At 37.7% G+C, this 23,356-nt stretch overlaps 1 protein-coding gene across 1 annotated transcript in view; it reads left to right on the forward strand.

Annotated features, from left to right (window-relative positions):
- Positions 1-15,663, forward strand: part of TGS1 (trimethylguanosine synthase 1) — a 39,379-nt gene extending 23,716 nt beyond the window's left edge. Inside the window, exons 11-13 of the mRNA XM_008706700.2 lie at positions 1,554-1,770; positions 2,687-2,765; positions 14,824-15,663. Coding sequence (XP_008704922.2) covers positions 1,554-1,770; positions 2,687-2,765; positions 14,824-14,946 — 419 coding nt within the window. The 3' untranslated portion in view covers positions 14,947-15,663. The remainder of the gene's footprint in view (positions 1-1,553; positions 1,771-2,686; positions 2,766-14,823) is intronic.
- The last annotated feature ends 7,693 nt before the right edge of the window (positions 15,664-23,356 follow it).

Raw genomic sequence — 23,356 nt, forward strand, 5'->3', positions numbered from 1 at the left:
ATAGCCACTAGCCATATGTGGCTGTTGGGCATTTGAAATGTGGCAGTGTGGTGGTGTCTGGGTAGCTCAGTGGGTTAAACAGCCAACTCTTAATTTTAGCTCAGGCTGTGATCTCAGGGTCCTGGGATGGAGCCCTGTGTCAGGCTCCACGCTCAGTGGAGAATCTGCTTGAGAATTTTCTCTCCCTCCCCCTCTGCCCCTCCCCCAGCTCACATGTGCACACACATACTCTCTCTTGCAAATAAATAAATAAATCTTTAAAAAATTTGGCAGTGTGACTGAGGATCTAAATTCTTTATTTCATTTTAATCAGTTTAAAGTTAATAACACGTATGGCTAGTAGCTACCATTATTGGACAGTGCAGTTCTATATAATGTCATCCAACATTTGCCAGCATTTCATTTACATGATAGACTGAGTGCTTATAATCTGTTAGGCCTAAAAACAAAGCAGCCTCTAGGAGAAATGAAGATAAAAACATGAGGATTGACTGAATATATTTGATGTTAAAAATCATTTTTACCATTGAGTTTTTGGTGTTGTCAGCATATCTTTCCATCTGTCTCTGTACTACTAATGGAGCAGATTGAACAGCTGAAAAGGGCATTTTCATCTTTTCTCTTATGAATGTTAGTTTATTTAGAACAGAAAAAAATAGCATTGTAAACATGATTTCAACACGTAATTGTAGCTTGTATTCATTGTTCGAGTGATTTATTTAGTGTATTATTTCTCAAAAGTGTTAACAAATTTTGAAACTGGCATTTTCTAGAAAACCAGCTATGTTTCCATGACAACCATGGTGTATGCATCAGGGTTCCACTTAGCCCTTCCAAATATAAAATATTGACACCAGCATACTGGTGCACATACAGGTGCACTTGAGTTATTGACTGCCAGATAGGAGTAAGCTAAAATTAACTTATGTTTGTATTGCTAATTATGAAATTGGAATAAATTAAATGAAAGCCCATTCGATGAAAACATAACATTGTCGGTTCCCTCTTCCTAAGATGTCTCATTAAACATTATCAGCAGATGTTTTTACACTTCTTCTTTGTAAGCTGGCTATATGGGTTTGTCAAAATATGTTTAAATTTGCTTTTCTGTAGAAGTTGTCAGATTTGTCTTTGGAAGCTGTGTCTCATTTTAGGAAATTGGTCGTTTCTGAAATCCTAGTCTTATAGGCCTGTTATGCAGTGACCCTTCCAAGTGTTTGCTGCTCAGGCCATTCAGAGCACAGTGCTGAGCGCATGTTTACCTCTCAGTAGATACTGTGTGGCAACTGTCACTACTTGCTCTGGCAAAGCTGGCTGAATGACACAACTTTGAAAGCCAGGTCCTTCAGTCACATTTTCTTGGTATTACGCAAGTGAATCTTTCTAATTTAAATTAAAATCTTTAATTTAATTAAGTTCTTTATCTCTGGTATATGTACCAAACTCCCTCAAGTCTTTAAAAAAAGTTCTTACACAGAGAAAAAAATCAGACTGCTCAGAAGATGAACTCTTCTATAGGTCGGTGTCATTGACTCTTCTTTTCCCACTTCTAGTGATTGCCATTGATATTGATCCTGTGAAGATTGATCTTGCTCGCAATAATGCAGAAGTTTATGGAATAGCAGACAAGATAGAGTTCATCTGTGGAGATTTTCTCCTCCTGGCTTCACATTTAAAGGCTGATGTTGTATTTCTTAGCCCACCTTGGGGAGGACCAGACTACGCTACTGCGGAGACCTTTGACATCAGGACCATGATGTCTCCTGATGGATATCCTTTGAAAGGCTGAGGGTTTACTCAAACAGTGGTTGTGGAGAGAATGGTGTGTGTGTGAGTGAGTGTGTGTTGTGTGTGTGTGTGTTTCGGAAAGAGAGATTAGTGAAGTGGGGAAATACTAATAGCACTTGATAGATTCCAGTTTATTTTGCATAAAAAGCCAGTATGTAAAAATTAAGTGGTGGTTGATTTCCAAGAGGAATGGCAGATGTGAAGTCATATTTTCTTCGGGTACTATCCAATTTTATCATTATAATACAAGAACTAGGAAATATTAATTACTTGAAATTATTGTCTTAGAAATAGGGAGTTTCCTCAAATATCTGTCCGTAGACTCTGGGTGGCCAGAGACTTTTCTTCGACTTACTCTGACTTGTGCTAATTCTCTTTGCATCTTCAAATGTTTCCTGTCCCTCTTCCAAGATAACTGAAGCAAACCCTTCTTTCATAAAGAATAGCATTTATTATTTGTCCCTTTCTTTATCTCTCCTCCCCAGAGGAATCAACTGTTTGACTCTAACAGGAAGCATGTTTCTAAATTGCTAATTAAAATTTAGAATGTAAACCACAACGACCAGATTTATTTGTCTTTATTCTTTACTGTAAAGAGGTGGTATTATGCTTTCCTGTTCTGTTTTCGTAATAATTAGGAAATGGCAGAAAGAGAAAGTGTATTTCTGACTCTTGGCTGCTTTCCACAAGGATAATCAAATGAATAGGCTCAACTTCTAATCTCTGACCCATCTGAATTACAGAATCTGCTACTTAATTCTCTTTTAGGTTCCATTAGAGGATCTAAATGTGTGTCTCAAAGTTATGTATCAAAATACATTTGGGTTATGACATAAGAACATATCTCTGATCAGAAATTAGCTGCTCTTTTTATTACCATTCCTCAACTGTTGTCCACCTTTGAAATCTTCAGGCTTTCCCAGAAGATCACTAATAATATTGTTTATTTTCTTCCAAGAAATGCTGATATTGACCAGGTAAGCCACTACTAAAGAACTCCTATGAGCCTCTGGCATAACTTACAAAAAATGGGCAGAAAAAAAGGTACAAGGCCTTCCTTTGAGAATGTATTTATAAGAAGTCTATGGATTTTGACTATTATTGGAAAACTGGAGGTGTTTGGCAATTAAATCCATGCCTGTTTCATCCACTTCATCTCCACATCTCCTGGAGGACATACACATAAATAGAACCCTTTGGTCTTTTAGTTATATGTTCTGAAAGGATGACTGCATGTGTTGTGTTTCAAATGCGCATACCTAAACTAGCCAAGATCTGTCTTTATTGAGACCTACCTTGAGAGTAGAGGTTTTAGGTATTCCTCAAAAGAAGCCTAAATAGAAACATACAGACAGATGAAACCTTAATTTGGCCAGAAGCAACTTTAATTATAGTCTTGAAATGTAGGACACTTGACTAATGGTTTAATGTCCTTATTCCATTCTTCCCATAAACGCTTATTTAATAATGTTATTTTTTTCTCTTGTAGAATTGGATTTGGCATAACTGCCTCCTAAAGATTCAATGATGTCTTTTCTTCATGTTTTTGTTGATTTGCTTTCTATAAACACTACATATCTAATGTGTGATAAGTATTCTGTTGAAAATCTTTTGTCTTTTTATATTTTGAATTTTACTGTAGCGTTACTAGCTCTGAGGTTTTCCATTCTCTCCTGTTTGATACTGATAGCTGACCCTGTCATTCTGACCTTTTTCATCTTGTTCTGAAGAAATTATCTCCCATTAGGTATTCAACTAAATTTCTCACCACCTTTGTTCCTTTTTCTGGGGCATCAATTATGTGGACATTAATCTTTCATAACTATATTTCGTGGTGCTTTTTCTCTTCGTTTTTCTTCTGGGAGATTTGGTCTTCCAACTAGCTCATTCCTCAGGTATATGTGTTCTATTATCTATCTCATCTATTGTATTTTTTAGTTCAACTATTAATATTCTTTATACTTAGTATTTCTGCACTGTTTTTTGTTTTCTTCTTTTACACTCTAATAATAATACCTTCTTAGTGTTACTTTAAGAAGTTTAAATTCCTAATCTGGTCTATCCTTTCTGTATTTCCTATAATTTAGAATCCATTTTGTTTTTCTTCCGTGAAGTACTTGTGGTCCTCAAATGTCTCATCTTACTGTGTATTGGCTGTTCTCAAGTAATGCAGAAGGATACAGGCTGTGCTTTAGTGTCCCTGGGGACCCTTGTAAAAACTGTAACTATCTAAGCCTCACCTCAGAAATTGACCTAACCTGTTTTTTAAAGCTGCCAGATCATTCTAATATGTAGCCTGGGTTGAGAACCACTGCTGAAGTCTGTATTAGCCCCACTGATAACCTCAAGGGATGAAAGTGGGTAAGCTATGGGGTTGCCAACCCAGGCACCAGAAGACTGCAATTAATTATCACCAAACACCATCTCATACAGCTCCTCAGCTTTGGGTAGGAGCTGGACAAAACCAGATTTAAAGGCTATACTCTTTAATCTTCTAGTGTCATTCATCAGCTCACTGGCATGGAGAGGGAAGAGTGAGACAGTGACTTTCAGGGATTAATTCCCACCTGTTCCTCTCAGCTCTTCACAGCAAGATTTCTTTGCAGACTGCCCTAACTTTACTCCTGAACATAGACCAGAGTTCCCAGTTCCTGTAAGTGAGGCATCATATACCAAATACAGGGTGATTGGGAGGGAGCAGCAAGAGCAGAATATCTTTTAATTTTTTAATTTATTTTAGAGAGAGAGAACACAAGTGTGGGGAGAGGGAGCGAGAATTGCAAGTAGACTCCTCGCTGAGTGCAGAGCCCAATGCGGGGCTCGATCTCACAATCCTGAGATCATGACCTGAGCTGAAATCAAGAGTTGGCCGCTTAACCAGCTGAGCCACCCAGGTGCCCAGAGAGCAGAATTTCTAAGTTCTCGTTTTCTTTCTTCCTGTCTTAGCTTCTCACAAGCACAAGCACTTCCTTCTTGCCCCGGGCCAGAAGCACTCCCCTCCATCCTACACACACATATTCAGACCATCCTGAGTCTCCAGAGGTTTCTTTTGTTTGGTGGTTTCCCTCTCTTGTGTCTCTAGGGCTGTCTTGCAGTAGCCAACATTCATGCTAGTTTAGCATCTTCCTAGGGCTTTGGTCATCGGGACATAAATAGCAGTGCAACCTTCTTATTAAGAAGGTGGAGATTAAATGCCCCATCTCTCTCATTGGATGACTTCAAGGCTCTGATGATCTAGGATGTAAACTGGACTTTAAAGAAGCTTTGATTGTAGGAGTTGAGAAGGTGGCAAGAGCACCAGTGACATGGAAGTGAGCATGTGTGGATAATGTTCAGTTAATGGGCTCAAAACGAGAGAGAGAGAGAGAGATTAAGAGTCACACAGACCTAGTTTAGTCTGTGTGGCAATGGTTCTGAGGCATAAATAAGTATGTGGGTAAAGCACTTATCACAGTACCTCTAGCCCATAAACTCTCAATAAAGTCTTGTGTATGTGATTCAGAAGATCCTGTTACAAAGTTTTTGTGAGAAGAATGTAGATGTTACTAACACTTGGAGGAGGGCCAGTACAGAAAGATAACATCTTTTCTCTAGAAGATAGAATAGAAGGTTTTATGTTTGTGAAATGATAGAATTTAATTTATAAACACACTTCCCAGATCATATGTTTTTCTCCTTTATCAGAGACGTACACTCGCTTGAAAGGACATACTGTTGTGTCAGTTTGTCACACTCTCCCAATCTTGGCTTATTTCCTTGGTCTTTGGAACCCTGGCCCTCAGCTCTGGCTCCTAATTGAAATTGCCTGAGTGGTTTTTTTTCAAATTGTGGTAAGATACACATAACAAAACTTACCATAAACTATTTGTAAACATACAGTTTAACGGCATTACATACATTCACATTGTTGTGCAACCATCCCTACCATCCATCTCAGAACTTCTTCATCTTCCCAAATTGAAACTCTATAAACACTGACTCCCCATTACCTGGCAACTGCCATTCTACTGTCTCCATGAATGTGACATTCCAGGAACCTCAAATAAGTAGAATCATACAGTATATGTCCTTTTGTATCTAGCTCTTTCCACTGAGCGAAATGTCCTAAAAGTTCATCCATGTTTCAACATGTGTCAGAATTTCCTTTCTTTTTAAAGCAGAATAATATTCCATTGTATGTATATGCTACATTTTGTTAATCCATTCATCTGTGGACATTTTGGGTTATTTTCACCTGGCTGATGTGAATAATGCTTCTTTGGACATACAGTATCTATTCCTGCTTTCAGTTGTTTTGGGTATATAGCCAGAATCGAAACTGCTTAACCATAGAGTAATTCTGTTTAGTTTCTTGAGGATCCACCATACAGTTTTCATGGCAGCTGAACCAGTTTACGTTCCTACCAGCAGTTCTTTAAGAGTTGCAGTTTCTCCTCATTCTTGCTAACATTTGTTTTTTCTGTTTGTTTTGTTTCGTAATAGCCATCCTAACGGGTATGAAATGGTATCTCATTGTAGTTTTGATTTGCATTTCCCTGATGATTAGTGATGTTGACCGTCTATTCACATACGTTTATTCTGGATATTAGTCCCTTATCAGTATATGCTTTGCCCATATTTTTCCCATTCAGCGGGTTGCGTTTTTACTATCTTGACAGTGTTCTTTGCTGCACAAAGTTTTAATTTTGATGAAGTTCAACTTAGCTGTTTTTCCTGTGTATTGCCTGTGCTTTTGGTGTAATATTCAAGAAATTGTTGCCAGATCCAATGTCATGAAATTCTTGCCTGTGTTTTCTTCTGAGAGTTTTATCATTTTAGCTGACTAGCTTTTTAAAACTACCAGTACCCTGGTCCGCTCGGAAAGATTCTCTCTGATTTATTTTCTGGGTGAGGCCCACGCATAAATTTTTTAGAAGTCCCCAAATGATTGTAATGTGCGGCCAGAGTTGAGATTCTCTGGGTTAAGAGAAGGATAAATAAAATGAACAACCCTGAGCTGTTACTGTGTGGGTTAGAAGGAGAGGAAATTAGATCTTGTCACCTGTCATCTATTTATGAGCCGCTCTATTTAAACATTAGACCTCCAAAACACTGTATGCTATATGCTGTACCAGTTACAAGAAAAAGCACCGTCCCCTTGCTCCCTGCATTTTTTATATCAGATTTGTTATTAAATCATACCTGCTACTCATGTGACTCTGATCTGCATCCTAGACTCCCAGATAGGGTTGAGCCTGTTGATTCCATAATTCTTATTTGCCCATGTAAATATTATGCTCTATAACTAGTCTCATAAGAGGTTATATATCCTAAAATTAAATATTAGATGAGCTTACTTGGATACTTGAATGACAATAGGAAATTTACTACTTATTGCAAAAGTTACAATGAGTACATTTTTTCTAGTTAAATTAACACTTTTCCAAGGAGAAAGTTAACTTTTTTCCTTAACTTGGATTTTTGGTTTACTTCAGAAACCTGCTAAATCATAGTTGGTAGTTCATTCACATTTTCTACCTGTAGAGGGAGTAATGACACTGAAGAATAATAGAAGTCAAAAGGAAATGAGATTTCAGGTATATTATATTGTTTGGTATTAAGTTTGGATCAAATTACAGAAGGAAGTCAACTTTTCTTTTTAAAATGAGGAAAATCTATCCATATGTAGGATTTTTTAAATGAGAAAACTTGCAGTACTGCAAGAATGAGAGAACGCAGCATTACAGAGAAGTCAGCTTCTCTATTAAGGAACATTTAGAATGTCACAGCGACCTGAACTTACAAATGGGCTGGATTCCCCAAGTTTATGAGTTGGCTCTTGGAAACTCAGACTTCATTTTTCCCATAGAAATGTCTATAAAGAACAGTTAATTTCCCATCCAGGGAGACTTATACCCTGGACTATATTTATATTTAGGGTAACTAAACTGAGTATGGGCCCAATACAGATACAGCTTGTCCTGTAGTCTCTCCACATGGGAGATGAGGCCAGTTGTTTTCTGTATCTAGCAAAATATTTTTCTAGGTCCCCTATTATCTCAGTCTTTTATTCCCTTTTTCCGTGTGGGGGTTACTCCAGGACACAAATTCCCTTGTTACCCAAACTCTCACTGTCCAACTCAAGAACTAACTAATGTAGAAAGTCTTTTTGTGCTAGGCTCTTTGGAGGGAAATCACAAGTGAAACTTCGGAACTGATTAGCTTCAGTTCAAAGGCCCAGAATATATGTATTTATCTACTGGATGCCTCTTTCTTGCTGTGTTTTCTTTCATTTCTTTCCTTTGACAATCATCCAGTTGCAGCCAATACTAGCTTTGGATCCACCAGGCATTCCAAATATGGAAAACTTCTGTTTTAAAAAGTAAACATACACAATATGGATAGAGGTCTCTGAGCAGAGTAGAATGTTTGTATGAAGTCCCTGTGAGCAGAAGCTCAAACCAGGAGGAGCCCTGTCTCCTAGGCAGACACTGGAATAAGGGGAGGAGTGGCTGCTGTTTGGGGTGATACAGCACCTCCTTATCCTTCTCTCTCAAAATGTCTGGCCTCAGAAAAGTGATAGCATTTATGCATTTCAGGTCAAATTAATTTAAAGCTCTTTCCTTTATAATTTGTTTAAACCAGTATAGAAGGCAAAGCAACATTGAGCAGCATCCCTAAGAATTGTGTTCATAAGTGAACTGGGAGGTGGCCCTTTATCATGTAACTCCTGGCACTTGTTTAGTAGCCATGCTCCACCCTTCCATTACTTCCCCCACACAGACATCATGATAACAAGTAAGCCAGACCCCACCTATTTTATTTCCTGATAAAACAGGAAAATACTTGCAAATTGACCTAATACCATAGGTAAAACTTAACCTGCAATTGTTTAAGTTGTATCCTTAAGTATAGAAATTATGAGATTTAATCAAGAGGGCTCTTTCTAGTGGGCAGAGTTCTTGAAGCTCCCACTGGAACCAGTATGTCGTGTCTAGGAAGGGGCAGATTCCTAATTAGAGCAGTCATCACACTTCTAATAGCTTATTTCATTAGGTAGGTAGGCAGGCAGGAAAGGAGAAAGGAAGGAAAGGAGTACTTATTTATAGGTAACATTTCTAAAACCACATAGAAGAATACAGCTATGCAGTTGAATAATTAAAGTTATTTATAAATATGGAAACTATTAAGTAATGTTATTTGGGAAAATATTTTAAATATAATTAAATTCAGTTCATTAACATTTTTTAATATTTGTTTTTAGCTGAGTACAATAAAAATTTACCACTAATTTGTTTGCAAATATTAGTTATAAGCTATTATAGTATCTATTCATTTAATAAATGAAAAATTAGGGCCTTACTGGTTTCTGAATATTAAGAGTGATAAGAAATTTGTGTCAAATTCTTCTAAATGAAATTTCCATAGTAGAAATCTGGTCTAAGGGCAGCACTGTCAGATAGCCAAAACTGTGTCCACGTAGTAAGTACGATGAAGTCATCTCAACAAGTAGAGGACCCTTAGTCCAGGTGTAGATACCAGAAGCATGAGAGAATAGAAGGAGGACCAAGAACTGGATTGGATTTCTGGTATGTGTAGGAATAGTAAACTCAAACCGTTGAACCTGAAAATAACCAGCCTCTAAGACTCCGAACACTCAAAAGTACATACTACAAAGGACCAGTACCCTGCATTTGTATACAACACAATTGTTAATTATAAGTGCTTAATAAATGTTTCTTGTCTGGATGTCATACTTAGAGTTTGGGGCTTCCCCTGCACATTTCATTGGATTATCACAGCAGCTAAAGTAGACAGGTCAGGTTATCCGCCTAAAGGTTATAGAAAAGTGAACTAGGGGAGTTCAGTGATTTGCCTGGTCATTCTGTTTCACAATGGCAGTGCCTTACTGTCTCCCACTGACAAGGGATTCATTACCAAAAGGAACAGATCCCATCTCTTATCACTGAGTTAGCCCACCCTGAAATTGGGAGCAATGAATAGAAGTTGAGGTGACAAGAGAAGCAAAAGGAATTATGAAGAATTTCTGCTGAATCAGTTCTGTTCCATTCCTGATCGGTGAGAAAAGCAAAAGAAGGCTAAAAATTCACCACAAACTAGAAGGCACTTGCTGCTGAGCTTTGTCTGCTACAGGTATTCTCTTATCTCGTCTAGTAACTGCTACCAGGTTCCTAGACCACCTCTGTTCCTAGCGAACCCCACTGCTTAGTACACGTGTTGCAGTTAAGTACATAGTTGACCAGCTTCTCATGTTTATTAGCTGGCTTTTCCCTTGTGAAGTTTGCTGTTGGACCATAGAGCAGTGTTTTTCGTTCTTGTACTCCATATATTCTCATTCTCCACAGGGGCCGTGCACCTGGTCTCGTAAGTGGAATTGGAAAGGCACAAATGCTTCTGAACATAAGCTTATATTTCCTTCATCCCTTTGGGTAAATTTTTCAGTAAATGATGTAGATAAATAGAGGATACCACACGTAGTGCTACGAACAAGTCCTGTGCTAATAGCTGGGGACTTCCTGATTCTCCGGTCTGTTGTGCTTTATGTAACTAGTTAAATTTGAGAAGTCTTCGTGTTTCCAGGTTCCAGCTCTGAGAACAGGTAAGAAGTAAAGCTTAGTGAACTGATTTTTGGTAGCCTTCTCCTAAGAGACTAAAGCAGGTAAACTTTTAATGCCCAGGAGAATTTTTTTGACGTATCCCCACTGCCCTTCTGTTAACAATGGTGGCTTTTAAAAATCATACTTGTTTTAATCAACAAGTAAATATTGAAAAAGGAAAGAAACAGGAAATGATATGTGAGAACCTGAGGTAGCATTCAAGTTATCTGAAAAACTATTAGCAGAAAATTAAGATTCATTCACTTAAGCATAAAAATCTCATTTCTGTTTACCATGTGCTACTAAATAGAACTAATCTTAATAAATATCTACAGGTTTTGAGCATTGCCTGGTTTTCTACTGATAAAAAATATTTCCTTTTATCTCCTGGACAACTGTCCATCAGAAATATTTTACCCAGCTTACTTTCACTTGTGTATAATTATTAATGGGATGTCAGAAAAAGAACATGAAGGCAAAAGGAACCATAGATAGGTACTTACCTGTTGGACACTAGGTTTCTAATCACAACCAATAATCGTTCAGGTGCTTGCTGTTCCGGTCACTAATTGACAGAAATCCATAGACCCCCGTAAAAAATGCTCTTCATTTTCACCTGATGTAATTTGTGTCTAAGCAAGTTTTTGCATATTGCGGATACAAACCCTTCTCCAGTGTAGTAATAGGACTGTTTTCAGTGCTCTAATATTTCTGTATCTTTCTTGCAATAAAGTGTTCCTGTCCTTGATATTGATTATGTTTTTTCCATTAGGATCCAGTTTGGTAGTTAGTCTCTCTCATTTGTTCAGCTGCCATACATTTTTACTTCAAATCAGTTTGCAAGGAAAAAAAAAAATGCAGGGGTGCCTGGCTGGCTCAGTCAGTAGAGCGTGCAACTCTTGATCTCAGGGTCAGTCGTGAGTTCAAGCCCCATGTTGGGTGTAGAGTTTACTTTTAAAAAGAAAGAAAGAAATGCACTTTTAAATGTTTAGTTGGCTTTTAAATCTTAGAAGCCTTTCATTTTCACTAAACTTTTCACCTTTACCATGATGTTTATCCGTTTCTCCATTCCTAGTCCCCAAGGAACAACTACTACAAAATCTAGTTGATGAGAGTTTCAGCCTTAGTTCTAGTTCCAATCCAAAATAATTGAGATTTCTTTGGTGAATCTAGTTAGTATACTTGGGTAGTATGCCAAAAACATAAGAGTGTAATCCAGAGCCGTTGTTAACCTTTATCTATTTTCTTACCTATGTTTTTCTCTCCCTCCCCTCAGTCTCACCCCCTCCTTTCCTCATTGTCTCTCTCAATTTATTAAACTTTAAGAAAGGGTAAGGAATCAAATAGTATTTTGCCAGTTAAGCCTGCTAGTGAAAAATAAAGACAGCTGGAAGTTAATGGCGTTAAGTTTGAAGCAAAGCATTAATAACTACATAATCTTTATAGTCTTTTCAACCTCAGAATGCTAACCTTTTAAAGTATAAAAAGGCTAAAGTTAGAAAATGTTTTTAATTAGAATGTGAGAGTAACATATTAAGGTGGGTTTTTTAAATTTTCTCTCTAAACACTGAATAGAAACAAGTTTTCTCATTGTATTTTGACATAGATTCACCTTTTCCTCCAATATCAGGAACGGTGCACACTTGTTTTATTAGTTTGTCATTTGACTCTCCAGCCTTCATGAAGGCAGAGATCATCAGCTGCCTGGGACAAAAACCTCTAAGTGCTCAGTACATAGTTGTTGAATAAAATAATAAATAATTCATTAACTGTTTTGCAACAAACATGGGAAAACCCCCACACGTTGAGGACATCTCCACTCCTTTCTCTATCCAAAGCACCCAAGTCCAGGCAACCCTTTAAAAAGTGGGGGAAAAGGGAAAAGAAAGTACCCCACCTTCTCAGATATTTGTTTTAATGTAATTCTATTTATGGCTCACAAAATATACCATTTAGGGAGATAGGTAGTATTCCTATTTTTCAGATCTTTCTAAATTGATGGTTGAACAGGTATTAAGATATGCCTCTGACTTTGCTTTTGGTTTTCTGCTAGACCTACCCTAGCAGATTTTTGCTATGGTTTCAGCTCTGCTCTGGTTCTCTTAACCTGCCCTCTTCTCTCCTCCCCTCTCCTTCTCTCTCCTCCCCAACCAACACTATTCCCCCAGGGAAAACTAGAGCTTTTGCTGCCAATGTTACTTCCTCTAAGTAAATCACTAATTAAAGGAACAGGAGAAATACTGCATCCGAGTTATATCTAACTCCTAGAAAAATTACTATGAAATTATATTTTAGATGTACCAGTCAGAATGCCTTTCATTGGTTAAAGACAAAATTTTTTATTTTGCCCTTCCTTATGAAAAGTCAGACTGGCAGAGGCACCTGGCTGGCTCAGGCGGTGGAGCGTGTGACTCTTGGTCTCGGGGTTGTGAGTTCAAGCCCCACTTTAGATGTGGAGCCCACTATAAAAGAAAAGAAAAAAAAAATCAGACTGGCATAAAGATCCCAAAATAGAAAATAAAACAATTATTCCTATAATTGCCACTCTGAGACTAGCTGGATACTTTTAATTTCAAAAGTTTTACTTTAATATATTCCTTATTAGTGAATAGTGGATACACATGTGCTTTTTATCATTATGACAAGTACTGTGTTTGACTCCAGTTGTCAACTATTCCTGTTGATAAAAACACAGCCATCTCTTTGTGTCCCTTTTGCAGATGGGGGTTGATATTGACAGTGCTACTGACGGTTTCTTTTAGAATGACCTGTGGTTTCTTCCCTATTTCTGTATCTGTGACTTTTTTTCTAAGAGGAAGTTGAAATGCTTTAAAATACATACTCATTGGTGATGCACAATAAATCTTCCCCTCAGCCAGATGCTGGTGTAGCATGTATAATACCACTGAGATTAGATCTCTGAACCTTCAAACCAAAATAAATCAACAGCACCTCTCTTTGCAAAATACACAGTTTTGCCAATTATGATCACAGAATGAGTTACAGAAACTACATGTCTTGGGGCACCTGGGTGGCTCAGTTGGTAAAGCATCCTACTCTTGATTTCAGCTCAAGTCATGATCTCAGGTTCGTGCGATCGAGCCCTGTGGAGCCCTTTTAAGATTCTTTTTTTCCCTCTCCCCCTCACCCCAACTCCTGCTCACCCTCTTTTGCTCTCTCTCAAAAAGAAAGAAAGAAAGAAAAGAAAGAAAGCAAGAAAGAAAAAAAACTACACATCTCCTCTTGTTTGAACCTACCTCTGGCATTTTAAGTATCCCTTTTTCCATCACTGTGCGTCTTCAGTTATCAGACTCCCAGGGCTTTCCTGATGCAATGCCCTTCCCCATAATCATTCTCACTGCTACCAAGATGAAGCTTATCTCTGGTAATATAATCATGGGGTTAGAAGGTAACATTATTTGCTAATTAATAGACCTGAGAGGTCACATGAAAAGCTGTTGGATGAAAACAAAACTTTTATCTGTATAAGAACTTAGGGGAAAGCATTGCAAGCTTGAAGCATCCTTTTGATGTTAACTGTGTGGAGATGGAAAGGGGGTGATGCTTTTAGCTTCCTAATAAAAAGGTTGGTTTGGGGCGCCTGGGTGGCATGATCGGTTAAGTGTCCGACTCTTGGTTTCAGCTCAGGCTGTGATCTCAGGGTCGAGAGATGGAGCCCCATGCCCCGCATCAGGCTCTGCACTCAGCGCAGAGTCTGCTTAAGACTCTCTCTCCCTCTGCCCCTCCCCTCCACGTGCTCTCTCTAAAATAAATAAATCTTTAAAAAAAATAATAAACGTTGGTCACTGTATTCTAGTAGACCTCAAAAAGTAGGGGGACTTAAAAATACATACACAAGAGCAACAGATGGAGGAAGTGGTTCTGGTTGGGACACCAGCATAAGAGACCAGTTAGAGAAGGAAAAAGTATATAATAGAGACTAGAACTCTCACAGGAGAGTGGGATCATGTCTGTCTAGCCTCTTTGATGTATTCCTAGCATCATGTAGCAGATGCTCGGTAAATAATGTTCAATGAGTGAGATGGTAAGGTGAAGAGGACAAAAGTTTTCAGGGAAGAAAGTTATTCTTTAAATTTCTATCTTAATAAATAAAACTGATGTTTGGGGAAAATACGTTCATTTTCTCTTCCTCTGAGTTCTTTAGCTTCTGGCATTGGAGAAGTTAGCTCCTGCGCAAATAACATAGCACAATGGCCTTACCCATATTATCGAAAGTGTTTGAAACAAGTGTTTCCGCCACCAAACAACTGCATTAATGCTTGCCTGGAAAGTAACAGTGAACATTTGAGATGCCTCATTATTTGAAAAACTTAAATGAAAAGCCAGAGTCTTATTATTTGATAAAGCATATAAATAAAAGATTTATTTTGAAATCATGTTTATGTTATGTGTGACTTTCTTCCATTCCTTTTTTTAGGTGGCGTCCTTAGCCGGGCCTGGAGGGCAAGTGGAAATAGAACAAAACTTTCTTAATAATAAATTGAAAACAATCACTGCTTATTTTGGGGACCTGATTCGAAGATCAGCCTCTGAATCGTAGCTGTGAGGTGGTACAAGGACAGAAAGTTCATGTGTGGTCAGAACATTATTCACATGAGACCCTTGGAATTTCTGTATTCACTAATATTTTGTACCCACCATCTTATATCACCATATGAAATGGAAACTTATGGTAGATTAAGGCATATTAATGAAGTACTTTGACATCTTTGGATAATATTAACTCTGTACATTATACATTAGGATAGTAAGTATCTGAAATGGAAAAGGTAGATTTCTCCTGTGCTTAACTGTCAGACAATGTATATTTATGTATGTGTGTGTGTCTGGTTTTTTTTTTTTTAATAATTGCATATGTTTTGGTATAACATCTTTGTAAGTGTGTATAAAAAATAATTACTGTGTTTTTTCTAACAGAGATATAAGAAAACAATGAGCCGTAGTCTGCCCATTTGACCCCTGCTGAAATAAATAATGTTAAACCTTTAAGGGTAGAAACATAAACAGTACAGAAGGGTACAAAATAAAAAGTAAAATTCTCTCACCCCCTGGCCCTACCCTTTATTCATTTATCTAAAGAAAACTACAGCCAACAGTATTTTATAATTCCCTTAGAGGACAGAAAAGGAACTGCAGTATATTTTAATATACTTTTTTCTCTCTAGTTGATGCACTCACTGTTCAATACTCCTTCCTTTTTTTTACTTAATCTTGTTTTAAACTATGTACATTTTATGAATAAATCTTGAAGACCTTTCCTGTGCTTACATATATAGAGATCTACCTCATACCTTTTCATGGCTATCTTGTATTCCATCTAAAAGATGGAATTAATTAATTTAACCAGTCCCCTGGTGACGGACACTTGGGCTGTTCTCAGTTTTTTGTAACTATCAACTATTGTGGGCATCATCAGGCATTTTAATTTTGTTATCTCATGTCAGAAAAATGGTATCTTAGTGTTTGTAAGTACTTCTTAATTATGAGTGAGATTTGAACATAATTTTCATATATTTTGGTCTTACAATAGTTTTCCCCTTTTAAACTGACTGCCCTATCTTATCAGTTTTCCTTTTGGATTATTTTTCTTATTAATATGTATGAATTCTTCATAAATTAAAGAGCCCTTTGTCTTCAGTAGGTGTAGCAAATAATGTATTTCCAGTTTGTTATTGGCCTTTGCTTGTTTTGTGACTTTTACTTGCCATTCATAAGTTTTTAAGTTTCATGTAGTCAGACTTACCAGTCTTTTTCTCTGTTGCTTCTGGGTTTATGGTTTTTTGAAAGAGCTTTTGCATTGGCAGAATACAAATACATTTTTCAGGCTTTTTTCTAGAATTTTACTGTTTTTGTGTCTTTGCTTCATCTGGAATTTGCTTTTTAACATCCTCTTATAAAGTTAGTGTGGTTTTTTTTTAATCTCCATTGCAAGAACAATACGCAATATATTTTGTAACATTGGGATTTATATTCTTTTTCTATTAAAATGGCAATGAAAGGAAGAATGTGTGGTGCTTAATTATTCATCTAAAAAAGTATGTTTGGTTAGTTTTATAGGTAGATAAAAAGAGAGGGACATAGGACTCTGGCCAGCAGGGATCTGGGGCCTTTATCTTTTAATATCGTGAGCATGTTAAACATTAAACAAAACATGGTTTGGGCTGGGATGGAGCTGGGGAATTGAAATAAATTAGGGGATTTTCAGTAAGTCCCGGAAAGAATAACTATTAAATAAAAACAACTTTGTTGGAGAATGGAGAAGCAGTGCTAACTGCTGTCTCTTTAAACTTTACAATGTGTGTGCGATTATCCTGCACTGTAGAAGCAACAGAGCCAGTCATGAAAGGTTAATTTTTTATTGATTTGCAGCATCAAAATCTGTCAGCACTTTGTTTTTATACTTTGCCATTATGGAACATTAGTGTATGTGTCATAAATTTGTCATCATTTTTAAATTAATGGCAACATTGGTCATAAACGTGGCCTCTAGAACTAGAACATGACTGAGCCACTGAGGTAGGAGGTGGAGGAGTAAAAGCAGATTTCCAAAATCACCAGTTGTTTGTTAGTTTGTGTCCCTTAACCTTTCATACATACCTTTTTTCCACAATACATTTTTTTTTTAAGATTCTATTTATTTATTTGATAGAGACAGCCAGTGAGAGAGGGAACACAAGCAGGGGGAGTGGGAGAGGGAGAAGCAGGCTCCCAGCGGAGCAGGGGGCCTGATGTGGGGCTCAGTGCCAGGACCCTGGGACCACGCCCTGGGCCGAAGGCAGACATTTAACAACTGAGCCACCCAGGCGCCCCCACAATACATTTTCTTATTTATGTATTGTTAGTATTAAAATTATCTTTCTGAACATACATAACCTTAAATGAGTAGAAAAGGAGGCCTCACCAAGATTAAAATATTTCTCTCCACTAATCACACACAGATATAACATTTATAGACTTGTTCAGAGATTATCAGTGCTCAAAAGAACTTTGTTGTGCAGCTCCTGTGTTCAAATAAAATCTTACCAAAAAGCCAAATATACATAAAATGGGTAAAAAGTAAAGCTGCTGGAGCTGCTTCAGATAAGACAAGTGAGGAAACTAGCAGCCCTTGTTCTACTCCAACTCTTTTTTTCTTTTGTTAACATTGCTAAACTTCTTAAAAGACATTTTTGTAAAAAATGAGTATTGTCAATTTCAACACAAAGTGAACAACTCAAGAAGTGACACCCCTACCCTCACCTTCTGTCTGGAGCACCTCCTCTCCCACGTTTCCATTCCACTCGATGTGTGTGCTTCAAGACGTTTCCCTATCTAATAAACGCTTGCACACACACACTGGGATGGGATGGGATTATATTATTTCGGCACCTGACTTTGTTTTTCATTTAATATGCGTTACAGATCTTTCCACATGCATACATACACATTTGCACTATCATTTTTAACCGTCACATAGTACAGATGTGAGAATTTCTTTAACCATTACCCTACTATGAACATTGAAATTGTTCCCAGTTTTTGCAACTGCAGATGATACTGCAGTGCATATTTCTAAGTAGGGTAGGATCCTAGAAGTGAAATTTTTAGGTTAAAAGTCATGCTTATTTTTATATTTGGTCAAGTTATCAAGTTGCCCTAGAAAACTATATATTCTTACCAACTATGCATGAAAGGGGCCACTTCCCAGACTTTCAAAAACATGGCATGTCTTCACTTCCTATTGTTGCCAAACTGATCAATAAAGTTATCTTAATTGGCATGTCCTGATTACCAGTGAGGTATGAGCAGTTTTTCATACATATAATTATTATTCAAATGCATGTGTTGTTAGGCATCTAATTTTTTCACCATTTTCTAATAAATGAACTAACCTTTCTCCATTAATTTGAAATCAATCGTGTGTGTGTGTGATTCCGTGTCTGAAATTCTTTTTGTTCATCAATCACTTGTCCATTCCTGTGCCATGTTTTGATTACTGTAGTTTTCAATGTACATGTTAATAGTTGCAAATAGCCCCATCATTAGTCTTTCAGATTTTTCTTGGCTCTTCCTGAGCATTTTTTTACTTTTTCAGATGAGCTTGAATTTGTCGGTTCTATTTTTAAAATCCCCTTTAGGATTTAAAATTTTCAGTTTAGGAAGAATGATGTCACAACATCGAATCTTTCTATACAAAGACTTAAACTGTATGTCCCTTTCTGATCTGTGTCTTTCTGTAAAGCCTTCATTATTTTAGTTGTATAAATCTTGCATATTTTTGCCAAGTCTATTGCTTGGTATTTCACACTTACTGTTTGATTTTGAATGGGGATCTTTTTTGTTGTTACATTTCCTTTGGATGTATTGTTTGCATGTAACAATGCTTTTACTTTCTTATATCCAGTCACCTCACTGAACTCTTTTTAATAGTTCTATTAACTGATTCACTTTAATTTTCTAAATCGGCAGTCGTGACATCCATGTAAGAGTTTTTCTCTTTGCCAATATGTATGCCTTTTTTTTTTAATATGTATGACTTTTAATTCTTATTCTTTTCCTATTATATTGGTTAGAACTGCCAGGAATGTTATGCTAATGGCACTTACTCCTTGCTTTTTATTTTGCAGTGAAAAGTTAGAAGCATTTCTATTAAATATTAGAGCGTGCCTTTAAAATTAGAGATAGTGCTTTATCCTAGAGGCTTTTTTTGTCCTTATTTAATCTAATAAAGTAGTAAATTACTCTTAGAATTTCAAATTATTCAACCATATGGGCATTTGTCATTAAATCCTACTTTATTATAATGTATTATTTTAGTCCACTACTGGATTTCACTTGGTAAGTTTGCTCTGTTTATGTTTGGTTTTTGTTCTGTTCACCTTACCTAGTTTTGGTATCAGAGTTAGGCTATTCCAGCAGAATGCTTTGGAAATGCTTCCATTTTTTCTGAATCCTAAATAACATTAGCATTATTGGTTCATTGAACCCTTGGTTAGAACTCCAGGAAAACCGGGCCTGATACTTTTTCAAGAGAGATATTCATTGTATCGTTTTTTTAAATCCTCTTCAGTTTTTTTTAATTCTTTCATAAGTTTTGTTTTAATAATTTATAATTTCCTAGGAAATACTCATTCACTTAGATTTTGGTTTATTGATATATAGTTGTACATTTTCTTATGATAATGTACTTGCACTTGCATTGTTTAACTTTTTTTGACAATTTCTGTCATAAAAAGATTGAAAAACTAGCATTAAAAATTTTTCCGTTGGGGGCGCCTGGGTGGCTCAGTCAGTTAAGTGTCTGCCTTCAGCTCACATCATGAACCCGGGGTCCTGGGATCCAGTCCTGCGTCGGGCTCTTTGCTTAATAGGAGCCTTCTTCTCCCTCACCCTCTGCCTGCCACTCCCCCTGCCTGTGCTCACTTTCTTTCTCTCTGTCAAATAAATAAAATCTTTAAAAAAAATTTTGTGTGTGTGTACAGGTCACTCATTTTCCAAAGGTTAATGTCTAATTTCAGGCTACTATTCAGAAGTAGACCTGGGTGAATCCTGGAGATAATAAAGGAGGGTCTAAGAGAAAACATGAAACACTCCTCAAGCCCTCAGCCACCGGGATGACAGCCTAACCAGACAGAAGGAAGACATGAGCTAGGCCAGGGCTGCCCAGATTTCAGGCAGTTGTCTGCTACCATCGTAATGTCGCCATGTCTAACATGTCAATGTGTAGGGTTAGTTTTTTTTTTTTTTTAACTCAGCTAATTTTCTTAAACTTAAAATGTATATGAAAAACAATTTCAAATATTGCCATAAATGAAAAATCACTCTCCCTTTTAATATTTGTATACTAAGATTTAAAAAATGTTCATTTCCTACCAAAAACAATGCTAGATACCACACTTTGAGAACAGTAGGATGGATGGCAAACGATAAAGACCCACACTGTCCCCTCAAGGAGCCGAGAAGTGTGACATGTGTACCATGAAAAGGCTGCCCTTTGAGTAGCGTGGTAGGTTATCACAGGTTAACAAATCAGGACAAGAGACCCCAAGAATGGAAACAGCATTTAGAAGACACAAAGGCAAAAGCATGCAGAGTGTGTTTGAGCATCCAGTAAATGTCAAACCCATGGTGAAATTGCTGAAGAACAAACATGCTGCTCGATGCTGTGCTAACGAGTACCCACTACATCCTGAACACAGTGTAGCTTTTTTTTAATCAACACATTAAATAAAATCCGCTGGAGGATCTACCAGCTACTGGGGTTTCCAAGTAGTGAGACCTGTAAATGGTATTTCAAGAAAGCAGCAACAACTGGAATATTACATGGAAACATAAAATGTCTATTGGTGGCAGGGCACAGGTACCTCTAGGATCTTGTTTTTGTGTATGCCATGCATATTCACAGACTGCCTGAGTTCCAGCCCTGATCCCTGTGGCGGCCACAGGCTCCAGATGAACTCCCTTCGAGAGAGCTCTCAGACTCAGGAATGAGCCTGACCAGGAGCCGGAGGCAAGGAGGAGGCCCTCATCCACATCAGTGGTGTGTGTGCGGCAGGGAGGAGCAAAGGCAGAGGCAGATCTAAGAGAGGTTTAGAGTTCGCACGAGAGAGGCAAGCCAGTATCAGCCCCATGGGCAATTCCTTACTTTCCTAGGAGACACTCAGTTCCTGGGGACTCTAAGACAAAACTCTCCTTTCTGCAACAGAAGAGTGGGTTCAAGGGGCGCCTGGGTGGCACAGCGGTTAAGCGTCTGCCTTCGGCTCAGGGCGTGATCCCGGAGTTCTGGGATCGAGCCCCACATCAGGCTCCTCCGCTATGAGCCTGCTTCTTCCTCTCCCACTCTCCCTGCTTGTGTTCCCTCTCTCACTGGCTGTCTCTATCTCTGTCAAATAAATAAATAAAATCTTTAAAAAAAAAAAAAAAGAAGAAGAGTGGGTTCATTCTCCAGCTTTGAATGGGGAAGGCATTCTGTAATTAAGCAAGATGCCCTGTGGAAATAGTGAACAGTATTAATGGGGATCATCTAAATCAGCACTGTCCAATAGAACCATCACAGGAGCCACAAACGTAATTTTAGAGTTTCTAGAGGCCACATTTAAAGGTAGAAATAAACAGGTGAAATTAATTTAATAATACGTGTAACTATATTGAAAATATTATTTCAACATGTAAATGATATAAACCCTTATTAATGAGATATTTTACTTTCTCACTTAAGTTTCCGGTATCCGGTGTGTATTTTAAATTTACGGTACATCTCATTGGTACCAGCTACGCTTCTTGTGTTTGTACCTACAGGAGGCCAGTTGCTGATGACTGTGGATCTAGATTTCTAGAGAATAAAAAAGTACACTTAAATTTTGAGGCTTTGGTATCTTGTAATTAAACCTCAAATGCTTAGGAATTCAGATTTCATCCTCAGCTGATAAGGAGACATAGTACTTGAAGCTGGAAAGGGAAATGACCAGATTTGCAATTTATAACATAGGATGAAATAGTGCGTAGGTCTTCCTCTTTCCAACCAGAAGTATGGAGATTCTTTTACAGTATTTCAAATAAGAGCTTAGAAAGTCCTACATTAAGGTTATAACAGTTTAATTGTCCCAAATGAAGTATAATCATGATTTTAATCCTTTAAATAATTAGCAATAATATAACTGAGATTAAAAATAGTGAACACATATGCTCAAGGCTTTTGTTGTAACTGTACAGTGACTTGTCTCTGAGCCTAGACGAGCTATGGATCTTAGATGAATTTGCTTTAATTCTTTTAGGCCTGACAGCCACTCTCTGGGAGCCAATGAATAGCTCGGGCTCCACGAGAACTCTGGGGAATTTGCCATTCTGGGGAATTCCTTCTCAACCTGCACCACAGCAAGAGACAGAAGAAGCAGTTTACTCTAAGTTTTAAGACGTATGCTCCCTGTATTCAAATTCATTTTCTTTAAATTACCTTTCTAGTAAATAAATAGGAAAAAAGCATCTAAACATTAATGTACATGAGGAAATGCAAATTGTATGCAAACACAAGAAATGTACTTCTCCTGAATAATCATTTATTAAACAAATAAGTATGCCCGGCACAGCTAGATGTTGGGAATTCACAATACCAGTTAAAACACCCTTTAGATACAGATTTTATCTCATCAATTAGCAGTTTAAAAGTGGTAGCATCCCATGCTAACTTGTTATGATAAATACTTCACTCATTCAGGAGCTGTCCATCATTAGCACCTTTTGCAAAAGCAATGGAATGGAATCTGAGATGGCTCAGAGTCCTTTAGCGCTCACTGTCAACCCAAGCTGGTGGCTACAGCTTCAGACTTCAAGTTCCAACAGGTACCTCCAGTTCCAAATACACAGTTTCTTGTCTCATGTCCCTCGGATCTAACAGCTTATCCCCAGATTCTGCTGCTCCTCCAGATGCATTGACTGGACTGGCCTCACAGCAGTTCCTTTCCATTTCACCTCTAGACATGGCCTTGATCCATCCTGGCCTCTTCATCTTCAGCCCTCAGTCTAGTCTGAGTATACTCCCTCTGTCACTTACCTGACTCTTGAGGATCTACTCTATGGAAATAAATACTTAAGGGCGGGGGCGGGGGGGAGGCATATACATGAAGATATTCATTGCATCTAAGGAAAATTTTGAGAACAACCCAAATATTCTCTAAAGAGAAATGGTTTTTTACACTGTGACTATTAAGACTATGAAAGCACGTAAATGCATTTATAGCTCAAGAGAATCTCCATAGCATACTCTCTAACAAAAAGCAGTGCACTTTGAGGCCCCCTTCTTAGGTGTTGCTACCCTCTCTCCATTGATCAGAGCAGATCCTGTGAGTACTGTCTGCTCAGGCTTGCAGGAGCCAGCACAAATATGTTGTCCTGCTCTGTTCTGGTTCAGCCTCAAGACAAACACTGGGGAGCCCTGGATAACTGAGAGTGGGCTGTAAAGGGTATTTCAAGCT

The sequence above is a fragment of the Ursus maritimus genome, unplaced genomic scaffold (assembly GCF_017311325.1).
Source record: "Ursus maritimus isolate PB19 unplaced genomic scaffold, ASM1731132v1 scaffold_9, whole genome shotgun sequence".
Taxonomy (NCBI): domain Eukaryota; kingdom Metazoa; phylum Chordata; class Mammalia; order Carnivora; family Ursidae; genus Ursus; species Ursus maritimus.